This window comes from Bombina bombina, chromosome 3, assembly GCF_027579735.1.
Source record: "Bombina bombina isolate aBomBom1 chromosome 3, aBomBom1.pri, whole genome shotgun sequence".
Classification (NCBI taxonomy): domain Eukaryota; kingdom Metazoa; phylum Chordata; class Amphibia; order Anura; family Bombinatoridae; genus Bombina; species Bombina bombina.
The window spans coordinates 1,091,672,451-1,091,689,064 of record NC_069501.1 but is presented as its reverse complement, the minus strand read 5'-3'; the positions used below and the strand labels follow the sequence as shown (position 1 = coordinate 1,091,689,064).

General features: G+C 39.1%; 1 protein-coding gene across 3 annotated transcripts in view; it reads right to left on the bottom strand.

The window, feature by feature from the left end:
- Positions 1 to 1,095: 1,095 nt before the first annotated feature.
- PROSER1 (proline and serine rich 1) overlaps positions 1,096 to 16,614 on the bottom strand; it is an 85,331-nt gene continuing 69,812 nt past the window's right edge. For all 3 annotated transcript variants that reach the window (XM_053708405.1, XM_053708407.1, XM_053708406.1), the window contains 3 exons: positions 14,566 to 16,201; positions 10,758 to 10,884; positions 1,096 to 3,745 (listed from right to left, as the gene is read on the bottom strand). In XM_053708405.1, the coding sequence (XP_053564380.1) occupies positions 3,623 to 3,745; positions 10,758 to 10,884; positions 14,566 to 16,201 (1,886 nt within the window). In that variant the 3' untranslated portion in view covers positions 1,096 to 3,622. The remainder of the gene's footprint in view (positions 3,746 to 10,757; positions 10,885 to 14,565; positions 16,202 to 16,614) is intronic.

The following is a 16,614-nucleotide window of genomic DNA, read 5'->3' as shown; positions in this document are numbered from 1 at the left end:
CTTTTAGAAAATTAACCAGAGATCTAATCTCTGGTTAATTTTCTGAGCTCTAATTGCTACTGCGAGCACGGGGTGGCAATAACCAGCTACTTGTAATATATAGTTTATATTTACTGTAAATATTTTACATTCCATTGTTCTGTACATAGCAGAATATGTTCTATGTATTTTAAAATAGATATTCATATATATATATATATATATATATATATATATACTAGTCCTAAAGCCCGTTCACACGGGCCATTTTTTGCAGTACAGCGGTCCCACCCCTTGCTCTCTCTCTCCCCCTCTCTTTTGCGCTCTCTCTCGCTCCGCCTCTATTTTGCTCTCTCCCCCTCTCTTTTGCTTTCTCTCCCTCCTCTCTTTTGCGCTCTCTCTCCCCCTCTCTTTTGCTTTCTCTCCCTCCTCTCTTTTGCTCTCTCTCTCCCCCTCTCCTTTGCGTTCTCTCTCCCACTCTCTTTTACGCTCTCTCCCTCTCTTCCCCCTCTTTTTGTGTTCTCTCTCTCTTTTGCACTCTCTCTCCCCCTCTCTTTTGTGCGCTCTCTCTCCCCCTCTCTTTTGCGCTCTCTATCTCCTCCTCTCTTTTGCGCTCTCTCTCCCCCTCTCTTTTGCGCTCTCCCCCCCCTCTCTTTTGCGCTCTCTCTCTCCCCCCCTCTCTTTTGCTCTGTCTCTCTCTCCTTTTTTTTGCTCTCTCTCTCCCCCCTCTCTTTTGCTCTGTCTCTCTCTCCTTTTTTTTGCTCTCTCTCCCCCCTCTCTTTTGCGCTCTCTCTCCCCCCCTCTCTTTTGCGCTCTCTCTCCCCCCCTCTCTTTTGGGCTCTCTCTCCCCCTCTATTTTGCTCTGTCTCTCTCTCCTTTTTTTTGCTCTCTCTCTCCATCCCTCTATTTTGCTCTCTCTCTCCCCCCCTCTTTTGCTCTGTCTCTCTCCCCTCTCTTTTGCTCTCTCTCTTCATCCCTCTCTTTTGCTCTCTCTCTCCCCCTCTATATTGTTCTCTCTCCCCCTCTCTTTTGCTCTCTCTCCCTCTCTATTGATCTCTCTTTCCTCCCTCTCTTTTGCTCTCTCTCCCCCCTCTCTTTTGCTCTCTCTTACCTCTATTTTGCTCTTTCCCCTCTCTTTTGCTCTTTCCCCTCTATTTTGCTCTCTCTCCCCCCTCTCTTCTGCACTTTCCCCTCTCTTTAACTCTTTCCTATCTCTTTTTGTCTCTCCCCTCTCTTTCTATTTCTTTCCCCTCTCTCTCATGCCGAACGCGCCCGGCCACACCCCGGTCATGCCCGGACAAGCTCCCGCCCGGTCACGCCCATTCTCCCGCCCGTCCACGTCCACTTTCGCTGCAAACAGCATGTCAGGTAAGGCCAGGTGTGTTTGTCCTCGTGCTGTCTCTACTGCGCATGACAGCTTCGGACAAACACACTTGGCCTTTTATATTATAGGATATATATATACATTTATATATATATATATATATATATATATACACACACATACAGATAGAAGTGCACTCACAGGAACGAACAGCCAGGTCAATACCATTGTTACCATGTTCTTTGGCGATTTACCACCTGGGTGCAACTTGTTTTAGCCCAGTAATGCTTTTCACAGAGTAGAACTTTCCTGTAGTATATCAGTCTGATCCCGCCTATTACGGTCAGTCCAGCGCTGAAATACCAGGCAATTCCTCTCTGAACAAGGAACACAGCAACCCCAGACGATCGTTTCGGCCTTCATTGGACCTCCTCAGTGAGGACACTAAGCAAGGAGTCCACGTCTGGTTGCCCCTTTTTCCCATAGGGAGACTAAATACACACAGAGAGAAGTGCACTTACAGGAACGAACAACCAGCTCAATACCATTGTTAGCCTGTTCTATGGCGATTTACCACCTGGGTGCCACTTCTTTTAGCCCAGTAATGCTTTTCACAGAGTAGAACTTTCCTGTAGTATATCAGTCTGATCCCGCCTATTACGGTCAGTCCAGTGCCGAAATACCAGGCAATTTCTATCTGAATAAGGATCACAGCAACCCCAGACGATCATTTTAGCCTTCTACTCTGTGAAAAGCATTACTGGGCTAAAAAGAAGCTGCACCCAGGTGGTAAATCGCCAGAGAACAGGCTAACAATGGTATTGAGCCGGTTGTTCGCTCCTGTGAGTGTGCTTCTCTCTGTATGTATATATATATATATATGTGTATAAATATATATTGTACCAAAATACCATCACCTATATATAGAAATACCGTATGTATTTTTTAATAAATAGAACATATTCTGCTATGTGCAGAACATCGGAATGTGAAATATTCATATTTTCATGTCGAGTTAGCGCATATGAGAATATGAGTTTGGGTAAGCGTGCAAACCGGGTGTTAGGGTTTTTTCCACTTTTTTTTCTCCATTGACTTCTATAGGGGAAGAGGTTATCTTTTGCACAACAGTGTAATTAATGAGGTGATTTCAAAATGCATTGCAATTGTTTATTTTTTCATATAGATATTCCCGTCCTGAACATAAACATATACCTTACCGGTTGTGCCTCTAAACAGGAATATACAGCTGATCACAAATCTTATACCTTTTCAACAGATTGTATTTAGTTCATTAATTGCCTTCCTCAGTTAGAGTTGCAATCAATCTGTTGAAATAACTGTATAGATTATATGCAAAGAGATTACACAAAAGACACACTATGGGCTCGATTTATCAAGTTAGGGCGGACAGGGGCGTACATATTGGCCCCTGTCCGCCCCAGCTCACCTCTGGCGGGAAGCAATCCGCCGCCAGAATTTAAGATTGCACGCAAGTGCTGTTTTGCGCTCGCGTGCAATCCCACCTCATGCCTGCGCACAGTCAATCACGCATAGGCAGGAGCTGATGACCGCTGCTTGATAAATACTGACTGCAGGCTCTTGTGAGAACCCGCAGTCGTAGGCAGGCAAAGGGCTATATACATCGGCCCCTATGGCTACACAGGTAAGATGAATCATACATAAAGTGCAATACATCTTGCAAATAAATTAATAGGGCCACCATTGTCAATGAGTAATAGCTGTAAACAATTTTCCATATTTTAGGAACATTTCCTATTATATTGTCATGACATAATATTCTGCTCCAGGCATCTGAAAATCCTTCCTATGAATTGAGTGAGCAATCACAAAAAAAATCATTATCCATGTTACATAATTTACAAACAGTTAAAATGCAGCAATGGTTATGTTACTTTTGTTCTTTTTCTAAAATATAGCACATTTTATAAAAAGTGATTGGTATAAAAAACAATCTAAGAAAATAAGTTAACGTTTGTCCTTAAAAATGGTATTGCTTGGATGTTTTGCAAATAAAATCAGCTTGTTGTCTTTATAGCAATACAACTTAAAAAGGCCTTAAACATCTCTTGTTTATGTGCAAAAATTGTGCTTGTCCCACCATCCCTAAGAAGTCAAAAAGCAAATTACGTAACCTGCAAATCAGATACCTTGTTTAAGCAATTTGCATCATTTTAAAAAACTAGGTTACGGATTTTGCTTTTGGCCTCACTCGGGAGCAAATTTTTTACAAAAAAACAAGAGGTTTTAAATGCCCTTTTAATGGAATCATGGCTCTCACACCAAGTTTTAACCCAATTACTGCCATCCACGCTGTGGTAACCCCGGCTGTAGAGGAAATGGTGTTCCAGGTCCAGTGGAAAACCCGGCAAAAGCATCGGCCTGTGAAGCAAAACCTTCTAGGGCTGATGCAGAATGAGCCTAATTTAGAGACAGAAAAAATAATAATTACTATCAATTAATCCTTAAAAAATATCAACTACAATAGTGCAGTAGACTGGAAACTTTTTATTGTTCAGTAGACATACAAAATAAGTCCAAAAATACAGTGGTACAAAATAGAATAACTAAAACACTAATAAAAGCAATTAATAACCAAACATCTCTCAGTCTCTACAAAAACGAGTATCTAAACCAATGTTCCAAAATCAGGGCTCAGCCTGACTGCTGAATAGCTTGCAAATGAAGCAACAAACATTGTTGTAGAAATAAGGATTACTTAGACATCAATAATGATATTGCACAAATAATTTTTATTTCCAGCGTCCATCGTAACTACGTCCCACTTCCAGGCAACACAGTGTACTTCAATCAATGCAAGTGAGTAAAAGAACTCAACTGCTCTTGAAACAAACCCAGTTAATTTGATTAAACATGTTAAACAAAATCGATTGTGAAGCTAACATTTGTAACAATAATAGAAAAATAGTTCGCACCTGTGAGTATCTACCATTTAGTTTTTGACTTGTATTGATGGAATTGGGCACATAAGATGGTCTCTGAAAATTAAAACTGTGAAAGTTGGAATAATCCTCATTTGCCAATATGCTTGATATGAAAAACAAAATATGAATTTGTGGAATCAGCTCTTAATAACCCGTTGAGTGCGGAGAATGACATGTGATCATCATCCAGATTAAACTCAGGGTACAAATGATAGCCCACATGTCGTACACCTGAGGGTCCCCTTTCAGAATTGGATCATGTGATCCTGGGGGACTTTAATCTGCTTCCCCATCCCCAGAGGCAGTGAGAAACCCCCTTCATGTCACCCCTCATGCACATTATGATGGCTTAGTAACAACCTCCTTGTTAGTAAAGCTGGGGGGAGTTGAAAACCCGCATAGTAGTCCCCACCCCACATACAGGGAACAAGAGTCCCCTCTGTTAAAACTACTGCTTCTTTGTCTTCCTCCTGTCACTCACCATCTCTGCCAATCTCACTTTATACCTTCCAGAAGCTGTGATATCTTTAAATATATATCTATTGATTATTGGGGTAAGAGGGCTTTGCAGATTGATTAATCTAAGGTTTTGGAAACTGCAGAGAAGCCCTGAAGCACATTTCTCCATATTACTCTGTCATTTTCCAAACACATATACACTTTCCTAATCCACCTTCTTAACATCATTCACTCCTTGTTAATGTATTTTGAATGTGTTATTCTGAAATTCCAATCAACAACATTTCTCAGTTGTTGAGAGCTGTAGCTAAATCTCTGCCTGTAAGTGCAAGGGTATATGTGCCCTTTTTAATATAAGTTGTTTCCTTGAATTTGGGTTGTGCTGTTTTTTTTGTTTCAGTCAAGTTTTAGGTGAAACAAAGAAAAACCTTAATTTATGTTAGAACTTACCTGATAAATTAATTTCTTTCATATTGGCAAGAGTCCATGAGCTAGTGACGTATGGGATATACAATCCTACCAGGAGGGGCAAAGTTTCCCAAACCTCAAAATGCCTATAAATACACCCCTCACCACACCCACAATTCAGTTTAACAAATAGCCAAGTAGTGGGGTGATAAAATAAGGAGTAAAAAGGCATACAAAAAGAGGAACTGGAAATATAATTGTGCTTTTATACAAAAATCATAACCACCAAAAAAAGGGTGGGCCTCATGGACTCTTGCCAATATGAAAGAATTGAATTTATCAGGTAAGTTCTTACATAAATTATGTTTTCTTTCATGTAATTGGCAAGAGTACATAAGCTAGTGACGTATGGGATAGAAATACCCAAGATGTGGAAGACCACAGAACAGTCACTAGAAAGGGAGGGATAAAATAAAAACAGCTATATTCACTGAAAAAAATTAATCCACAAAAAAATAAGTCTCTCATAAATTTAACATAAATTTCAAAGAAAAAAACTTAAATCATAAGCAGAAGAATCAAACTGAGACAGCTGCCTGAAGAACTTTTCTACCAAAGACTGCTTCAGAAGAAGCAAATACATCAAAATGGTAAAATTTTGTAAATGTATGCAAAGAAGACCAACTTGCTGATTTGCAAATCTGATCAACCGAAGCTTCATTCTTAAAAGCCCAAGAAGTGGGATGACTGATCTAGTAGAATGAGCTGTAATTCTCTGAGGTGGAGACTGTCCCGCCTCCAAATAAGCCTTGTGAATCAAAAGCTTTAACCAAGATGCCAAAGAAATGGCAGAGGCTTTCTGACCTTTCCTAGGACCAGAAAAAAACAACAAATAGACTAGAAGTCTTCCTGAAATCTTCAGTAGCTTCGACATAATATTTCAAAGCTCTTACAACATCTAAAGAATGTAAAGATCCTTCAAGTGTATTCTTAGGATTAGGACACAAGGAAGGAACAACAATTTCCCTACTAATGTTTTTTTGAATTCACAACCTTAGGAAGAAATTTAAACCAAGTCCACAAAACAGCCTTATACTGATGGAAAATCAGAAAAGGAGACTCACAAGAGAGAGCAAACAATTCAGAAACTCTTCTAGCTGAAGAGATAGCCAAAAGAAACAACACTTTCTAGGAAAGTAGTTTAATATCCAAAGAATGCATAGGCTCAAAAGGAGGAGCCTGCAAAGCCTTCAAAACCAAATTAAGACTCCAAGGAAGAGAGATTGATTTATTAACAGGCTTGATACAAACCAAAGCCTGAACAAAACAGTGAATATCAGGAAGTTTAGCAATCTTTCTATGAAATAAAACATAAAGAGCAGAGATTTGTCCCTTCAAAGTACTTACAGACAAACCTTTATCCAAACCATCCTGAAGAAACTGTAAAATTCTAGGAATTCTAAAAGAATGCCAAGAGAATTTATGAGAAAAACACCATGAAATATAGGTTTTCCGAACCCGATAATAAATCTTCCTAGAAACAGACTTACGAGCCTGTAGCATAGTATTAATCACCTCTTTTCCATACCTTCAAATTTAGCGATTTGAGATCCTGATGGAAAAATGGACTTCGAGACAGAAGGTCTGGCCTTAAAGGAAGTGGCCAAGGTTGGCAACTGGACATCCGAACAAGATCCGCATACAAAAACCTGTGAAGCCATGCTGGTGCTATCAGAAACACATGCGATTGTTCCATTATGATCTTGGAGATCACCCTTGGAAGAAGAACCAGAGGCGGAAAAATGTAAGCAGATTGGTAAAACCAAGGAACTGCTAACGAATCCACCATCTCCGCCTGAGGATCCCTGGACCTGGAAAGGTACCTAGGAAGCTTCTTGTTTAGATGGGAAGCCATCAGATCTATTTTGGGAAGACCCCACATCTGTACAATCTGACAAAATACATCTGGATGGAGAGACCACTGCCCTGGATGTAAAGACTGATGACTGAGATAATCCACTTCCCAATTGTCTACACCTGGGATATGTATCGCAGAAATTAGACAGGAGTTGGATTCCGCCCAAAAAAGTATCCAAGATACTTCTTTCATCGCTAAAGGACTGTGAATCCCAGCCTGATGATTGACATATGCCACAGTTGTGATATTGTCTGTCTGAAAACGAATGAATGATTCTCTCTTTAATAGAGGCCAAGCCTGAAGAGCCCTGAAAATAGCACAGAGTTCTAAAATATTGATTGGTAACCTCGCCTCTTGAGGATTCCAAACTCCTTGTGCTGTCAGAGACCCAAAAACAGCTCCCCAAACTGTGAGACTTGCATCTGTTGAAATCACAGTCCAGGAAGGATGAACAAAAAGAGGCCCCTTGAATAATCCGATGATAGTCTAACCACCAAGTCAGAGAGAGTTGAGTGTTGGGATCTAAGGATATAAATTGTGATATCCGAGCATAATCCCTGCATCATTGATTCAGCATGCAAAGCCGAAGAGGTCTCATATGAAAATGAGCAAAGGCGATCGCGTCCGATGCTGCAGTCATGAGACCTAAAATTTCCATGCAATAAGCACTGAAGGGAATGATCGAGACTGAAGGTTTCGACAGGCAGAAACCAATTTCATTCGTCTCTTGTCTGTTAAAGACAGAGTCATGGACACTGAATCTATCTGGAAACCTAAAAAGGTGACCCTTGTCTGAGGAATCAAGAAACTCTTTGGTAAATTGATCCTCCAACCATGTCTCTGAAGAAACAACACAAGTTGATTCATGTGAGATTCTGCTAAATGAAAAGATTGAGCCAGTACCAAGATATCGTCCAAATAAGGAAATACTGCAATACCCTGCTCTCTGATTACAGATAGGGCACCTAGAACCTTCAAAAAGATTCTTGGCGCTGTCGCTAGGCCAAATGGAAGAGTGACAAATTGGTAATGCTTGTCTAGAAAAGAGAATCTCAGGAACCGATAGTGGTCTGGATGAATCGGAATGTGAAGATATGCATCCTGTAAGTTTATTGAGGACATGTAATGACCTTGCTGAACAAAAGGCAGAATAGTCCTTATAGTCACCATCTTGAAAGTTGGGACCCTTACAAATTGTTTCAAAAACTTCAGATCCAGAACTGGTCTGAATGAATTTTCCTTCTTCGGGACAATGAATAGATTTGAATAAAAACCCAGACCCTGTTCCAAAAGTGGAACTGGTACAATTACCCCTGAAAGCTCCAGATCTGAAACACACCTCAAAAAGGCCTGAGCTTTCACAGGATTTGATGGAACGTGAGAGAGAAAAAAATCTACTCACAGGAGGTTTTATTCTGAAACCTATTCGATACCCCTGAGAAACAATATTCTGAATCCAAGGATTCTGAATGGAACCTGCCCAAATGTCTTGAAATAATTTCAATCTGCCCCCCACCAGTAGAACTGGATTGAGGGCCGCACCTTCATGCAGTATTGGGGGCTGGCTTTGGCTTCTTATAAGGCTTGGATTTATTCCAACTTGAAGATGGCTTCCAATTGGAGCCAGAGTCCTTAGAGGAAGGAGTGTTTTTTGTTCTCTATTCTGACAAAAGGAACAAAACCGATTAGAAGCTTTAGATTTACCCTTAGACTTTTTATCTTGGGGCAAAAAAACTCCCTTCCCTCCAGTAATAGTGGAAATAATAGAATCCAATTGGGAACCAAATAAATTATTACCCTGGAATGATAGAGATAGCAACCTAGATTTAGAGGAAAAACCTCAGGAGTAGTCACAGGAGGTTTATGAAGAGAATTTAAATGTTTACTGGATTTATTATCAAGAGGACCAGACTTCTCAATATCCAAAGTGATCAACACTTCTTTTAACAAGGAATCGAATATACTCAATCTTAAAAATATAAGATGATTTATGTCAATGTCTGAAGTAGGATTTTCTGAATCAGAGAGATCCTCATCAGAGGTGGATATATCAATATGTTGTCAGTCATTACAAATTTCATCAGTAGTATAAGAAGTTTTTAAAAAATATAATTGTTCATATCAACAGGGATATCATGTACTTTAGATGTTGAAGGAACAACAGATACTGTACTAGCACTAATAGAAACCTTTTCTGCATGCAAAAGCTTATCATGACAACTGTTACATACTACAGCTGGAGATATAATCTCCACTAGCTTACAACAGATACAATTAGCTTTGGTAGAACTGTGTTCAGGCAGCATGGTTCCTACAGCAGCTTCTGAGACAGGATCAGATTGGGACATCTTGTAAAATGTAAAAGAAAAAATAACATTTAAACAAAAATATCTTATTTCCATATATAGCAAATGAAAAAATGGGAAAAAATGCAAATGCTAAAATTGACAAAAAAGCAACTAGCATAGCCCTCTAAGCATAAAGAAGGCAAGAAGCATATAGGAAGTGAGGTAAAATAAACTAAAATGTTTGGTGCCAAGTATGACGCACAATGCAAAAGGAAGTTGAAAATTTTTTTTGCCGCCAAAAACATCCGGAAATGACACAACTCGCGTCATAAGAAACAAATTTTGTGACAAACAACCTGGCGTCAACTAAGACGCAGGAAATGACAAACTTGCGCCATTATAAATGCATATTCGCGCCAAAAAAATTCTCGCACCAAGAATGATGCAATAAATATGAGTAAATCGTCAATCTGAAAAGGGAGGTAGGAGATGAATCCCTACAACCGATAACAGAGAACCCTTGAAAAGATTTCCCGTGAGGGAAACCATAAAAAAATCAATAGGCTATACTCTCTTCACATCCCTCTGACAAACACTGTACTCTGAGAGGAATTGGGCTTCAGAATGCTTAGAAGCGCTTATCATAAAAGAAATCATAAAAATCAAGCACAAACTTACTTCACCGCCTCCATAGGTGGCAAAGTTTGTAAAACTGAATTGTGGGTGTGGTGGGGGTGTATTTATAGGCATTATGAGGTTTGGGAAACTTTGCCCCTCCTGGTAGGATTGTATATCCCATAAGTCACTAGCTCATGGACTCTTGCCAATTACATGAAAGAAAAGTTGACTACAATGTCCATTTAAAGCTATATTCATGCAGTAACCATTATTACCACCCTACTGTCCCTTTTTAAAAAAACACTATAAAAGCACTGTAAAAAGCACCTAGTAGAGAGCTGATTGCAATTTCTATGGCAATTAAACTGTGATCTAAAGGGGTATGAAAACTCTCATTTAAAATGAGTAATCCCCTCTTTAATATTCTGACCTTAAACATTTGCTTGAATTTAGAATTTATTTTATTTTTGTCATCTCACTATTTTAATGGCATGTGTGTTATTTAACTTGGTATAAAGGTAACTATGGCTACAGGTAGCAAACTGAATCATCCAGTATGATGGGAACTGCTTATCATGCCCTGTGATGCCAGTGGTCCTAACGTGAAAATGTGTCCTTTGAAATGTGGTTTGGAATGTGTGGATGTAATATTGGTGTCAGGCAAGATCTTTGAATCTTCAAGTGTTTGTTGAGCCCTGTTTTAAGCAATAAGGCGAGTTCCAAGAAACCAGGAACCTGATATATTCACTGTACCTAATCAAGCTGACCAGTTCTGAAATATAAATAGTGAACTTTACCTGTAAAAGAGCAGTTTGTGCAGCTGCTGCGGCAGCTGCACTTTGCTGTAGTCCTTGTAATGACTGAGAAGGACTTTGAGGAAATCCAGGAAGACCCGAAAGAGATAAAAGTGGAAAAGCGGATGGCCTGAAACAGAAGAATAGCAAATAACTTAAATAATAGGGCTGGTAAATAGATATATCAGGGTCATAATTACCAAACACTAATATTTACACTACTTAACTCAATTTCATTAAAGGGATAGTCTAGTTAAAATTAAACTTTCATGATTCAAATTAAGCATGCAATTTTTAGGCAACTTTCTAATTTACTCCTATTATCAATTTTTCTTCGTTCTCTTGGTATCTGTATTTGAAAAAGCAAGAATGTAAGCTTAGGAGTCGGCCCATTTTTGGTTAAGGCCCTGGGTAGCACTTGCTGATTGATGTCTAAATGAAGCCACCAATCAGCAATCGCTACCCAGATGTTTAACCAAAAATGGGTCGGCTTCTAAGCTTACATTCTTGCTTTTTTAAATAAAGATACCAAGAGAACAAAGAAAAAATTATAATAGGAGTAAATTAGAAAGTTGCTTAAAATTGCCTGCTCTATCTGAATCATGAAAGTTTAATTGTGACTAGACTATCCCTTTAACAATAGATTTGGAGCCTTTGATAAACCTAATAGTAATATCCTTCATATAAAAACTAGACTTTATTGTAAAAAATAAAACAGTGGCCATAATTAATGACTTCTGAAAATGAACACCGATCTTTACTCCTCTGAAAAAGACATTCCAGTATGTTGTTTATATCTCATACCAAATAACACAGAGGTTCAGCATTTGTTTTAATCTTTAATAGCCTTTTTAAATTTGAAAACACACTTGCTGGTTCTTTTTAATGTTCTGCAGTGCTTACATTTACAAAGCAAAAGATCCTTTGTTTGTCTGTGCTGTATCCTAACGCCTAGATTACGAGTCTTGCGTTAGCCTTAAAAAGCAGCGTTGAGGGGTCCCAACGCTGCTTTTTAACGCCCGCTGGTATTACGAGTCAGGCAGGAGAGGGTCTACCGCTCACTTTTTTTCCATGATTTTAGCATATCGCAAATCCCCTTACGTCAATTGCGTAGCCTATCTTTTTAATGGGATTTGCCTAACGCCGGTATTACGATCGCCTGAAAAAGTGAGCGGTAGACCCTCTCCTGGCAAGACTCCTACCGCATTTAAAAGTCAGTAGTTAAGAGTTTTATGGGCTAACGCCGGAAGATAAAGCTCTTAACTAAAGTGCTAAAAAGTACACTAACACCCATAAACTACCTATTAACCCCTAAACCGAGGCCCCCCCCACATCGGAAACACTTAACTAAAATGTTTAACCCCTAATCTGCCGACCGGACATCGCCGCCACTTTAATAAATGTATTAACCCCTAATCTGCCGTCCCTAACATCGCCGACACCTACCTACATTTATTAACCCCTAATCTGCCGCCCCCAACGTCGCCGCTACTATATTAAATTTATTAACCCCTAAACCTAAGTCTAACCCTAAGTCTAACCCCCCCTAACTTAAATATAATTTAAATAACACAAAATAAATTTACTACTATTAAATAAATTAATCCTATTTAAAACTAAATATAACTGTTACATTGTAGCTATCTTAGGATTTATTTTTATTTTACAGGCAACTTTGTATTTATTTTAACTAGGTACAATAGTTATTAAATAGTTATTAGCTATTTAATAACTTCCTAGTTAAAATAAGTACAAATTTACCTGTAAAATAAATCCTAACCTAAATTACAATTACACCTAACACTACACTATCATTAAATTAATTAAATAAATTACCTACAATTAACTACAATTAAATACAATTAAATAAAATAAACTAAAGTACAAAAAACCCCCACTAAATTACAGAAAATAAAAAAATAATTACAATTTTTTTAAACTAATTACACTTAATCTAATCCCCCTAATAATATAAAAAAGCTTTCCAAAATAATAAAAATCCCTACCCTATACTAAATTACAAATAGCCCTTAAAAGGGCCTTTTGCGGGGCATTGCCCCAAAGTAATCAGCTCTTTTACCTGTAAAAAAAAAATACAATACCCCCCCAACATTAAAACCCACCACCCACACACCCAACCCTACTCTAAAACCCACCAAATCCCCCCTTAAAAAAACCTAACACTACACCCTTGAAGATCACCCTACCTTGAGCCGTCTTCACCCAGCCGGGCACAAGTCTTCATCCGATCCGGCCAGAAGAGGACCTCCAGACCAGCAGAAGGCTTCATCCAGGCAGCATCTTCTATCTTCTTCCATCCGGAGCGGAGCGGGTCCATCTTGAAGACATCCGACGCGGAGCATCCTCTTCCATCCAACGGCGACTGAAGAATGAAGATTCCTTTAAGTGACGTCATCCAAGATGGCGTCTCTTCAATTCCGATTGGCTGATAGAATCCTATCAGCCAATCGGAATTAAGGTAGGAAAAATCCTATTGGCTGATGCAATCAGCCAATAGGATTGAAGTTCAATCCTATTGGCTGATCCAAACAGCCAATAGGATTGAGCTTGCATTCTATTGGCTGATTGGAACAGCCAATAGAATGCGAGATCAATCCTATTGGCTGATTGCATCAGCCAATAGGATTTTTCCTACCTTAATTCCGATTGGCTGATAGGATTCTATCAGCCAATTGGATTTGAAGGGACGCCATCTTGGATGACGTCCCTTAAAGGAACCTTTATTCTTCAGTCGCCGTCGGATGGAAGAGGATGCTCCGCGTCAGATGTCTTCAAGATGGACCCGCTCTGCTCCGGATGGAAGAAGATAGAAGATGCTGCCTGGAAGAAGCCTTCTGCCGGTCTGGAGGTCCTCTTCTGGCCGGATCGGATGAAGACTTGTGCCCGGCTGGGTGAAGACGGCTCAAGGTAAGGTGATCTTCAAGGGGGTAGTGTTAGGTTTTTTTAATGGGGGATTTGGTGGGTTTTAGAGTAGGGTTGGGTGTGTGGGTGGTGGGTTTTAATGTTGGGGGGGGTATTGTATTTTTTTTTACAGGTAAAAGAGCTGATTACTTTGGGGCAATGCAAATACAATTTTTTTTGTTGGAATTACACTTTTGTTTTTGAAAATACAATACATTTTGTTTTTTTTTAAATTACACTTCCAGTATGTATCAAAACATTGTCAAAAATAAATCTAGTTCCCATTTTGTTAGGACTTGCGATGTGGGTAAATACATAGCAAGCTATGGATATCAGTATAACAATTAGAGCATTTTATTTTTCTATTACAATGCCCCTTCAGTGTAGAAGGACCAAGCAAAAAAAAGAAAAAAACGTTTGGAGCTCTGTTCATGACGCTGCATGCCCTGTGTTCAAATTGAGGCCTTTTCTTATGTGCAACTCAGGCATTTGTGTTGATACAACTTATTTTTTTCAGAAATATGAAAAACAATACTTTACCCAATGCTGTGTTAAAGGGACAGTCTTCATTAAAATCTTTATTGTTTAAAAAGATAGATAATGCTTTTACTACCCATTCCCCAGCTTTGCACAACCAACATTGTTAGATTAATATACTTACTATAACATTTAAACCTCTAAATGTATGCCTGTTTCAAAGGCTCTTAATCACATGCTTTTTTATTTGCTTTTCCCAATAGGAGACTGCTAGCTATGTGGGCCATATAGATAACAATGTGTTCACATTATTAATAAATGCAAATACTTATCTGTAAATTAAAAAGAAAGACAAACATCACATGATCATTTTAAAAGCATATTTGAAAAATAAATATATTAAGATACTAACCCAGCTTGTGCAACAAGAGCAGAGTTAAAGTTGGAACTAAATGCAGAAGCAAATCCGGGTAGAACTGAAGCTGGAGATTGGGCAGAAGCAACTGCTTGCACAGGAGGGATTGACGCCACTGAAGAAGAAGCCTGAAGCCCAGGAAAGGATGGAAGAGAAGAGCTTACTGACGGTGTGCTCGAAACGGTGAATCCAGGAAAAGATGGATTTGATGATATTAGAGGTCCTTGTGTTACAGGAAAAAGAGAAGGAACAGCTGTGGATAAATTTAGTGGAAATGGTGAAGCAGCAGCTGCTGCAGCAGGGGCAGACAAACCAGGAAAAACTGTAGAAGCCAGAGAAGGTGTTGTTGATGCAACAGTACTAGTGGATGTTAACATTGCTACTGTAGGAGTAAGGACTGGGCTACCAGTGAACGGAGATCCATTAGACAGAGAAGTGAAAGGAGGAAGTGCAGTAAAAACAGGGGGGATTGGTGTAGAAGATCCATGTTGAGCAAGTGTTATTGAAGAAAGTGTAGGGCTATTAAGGTTTCCATTCATTGAAGTTAGTCCTGACAAGCCTGGAGTCATTGAATTAGGCAAGCTTCCTGGACCAGGTGGAAAAACATGGCCAAGTAGAGAAGGTAATCCTAGAGAGCTATGGGAAGGTGTTGCAGAACGTGATGGACCCTTGAAGGCAGAGGGTGATGGACTTGTTGGTTCAGTTTTGACTAAATGTGGAACATTTGAAGCTGCCGGGGATGATGAAAGACGATGATCAACTGGAACACAACTAAGAGGAGAGGGTGTGGCCAACAATGATTGTACAGGTACTGTAGCTGTTGTGGAAATTGGATTTGCAACTGAAGGGGAAACAGAGTCTGAAAAAATGGACATTCCTGGAGTTGATGTACTCTGAGGTGTAGATGAAGGAGTATAACATTTGTTTAATGTTGCGTCTGAGTTTTGCAAACTTGACAAAGGCAGAAGTCCAGACGCAGCCATAGAAGGTATTGTAGGTGAATTAATCAGTGTGGGATCATTTGATGCCAAAAACCCTTTCAACACAGATAACAGTGGATTGCCTATACCAAGTGATCCAGTAGCACCAGCGAAGTCAGATAATGTTGGACTAGGCATGCCCTGCAAAGCAGGATTTAAGGACAATGGAAGACCCGCAAAAATTGATGGCATCATATTGGCAGTACTAACAGAGGCGGAAGAAGTTGTGGTAGTAAAAGGAAGCCCTGGAAAATGTAGTGATGGTATGATATCATTTAGGCCAGGATTTGCATATGGAGTAGATGAACTTTGCTGTGTTGGAATAGCAGAAGGTGAAAGCCCAGGGAATACTGCTGGACTTGGGGTGGAACGTGCATTGCTAACTGTTGTAGGAGTACTGGAGGATATTTGAAGACTTTTTATAACTGTTGGAGTTGGAGTAGATGGCTTAGGAGAAGATATGGAATGCACAGCTTGTCCAGAAAAGGCAGAAAGAGAAGTGGGCATGCTTATTCCTGAATGAGCTGGTGTTGCTGGAGCTGAAGGAGGATTCATAGACTTAGCAGGAGAAGGAGCTGGTGTAGCAGAAGGTGTTGGAGGAGCTGATGAGTTGGTCACTGGAGGAGGTGTATGTTGAATCGAAGAAATAACAGCTGTAGGAAACATTATATTAAGACAGTTTTATTTCAGAACTTTCAACAAAAAGGCAATAATATTAATCATTCTTTTCAAGGACATAACAATATATATATATATATATATATATATATATATATATATATATAAACATATAAACACAGAAAATAAAAACTCTGTTCCCACTTAAAGAGGGTATTTTAAAATGTCTAAGTTTGCTTGTTTTTTGTTTGTTTGTTTGTTTGTTTGTTTTTTTAAAGTACAGAATTTATGTTATGATCAAAATGTAATTTTATCTATATTTTGTATTTCTTGCCAGGGCGTTAGTTCTAGTTTCTTTAACACCTTTGCACCCAACAATTGTTCATGATTGTTCCATGAAAAAAATTATAAAGATGATCTAATTCTGATTTTTATTTTACAGAAATTG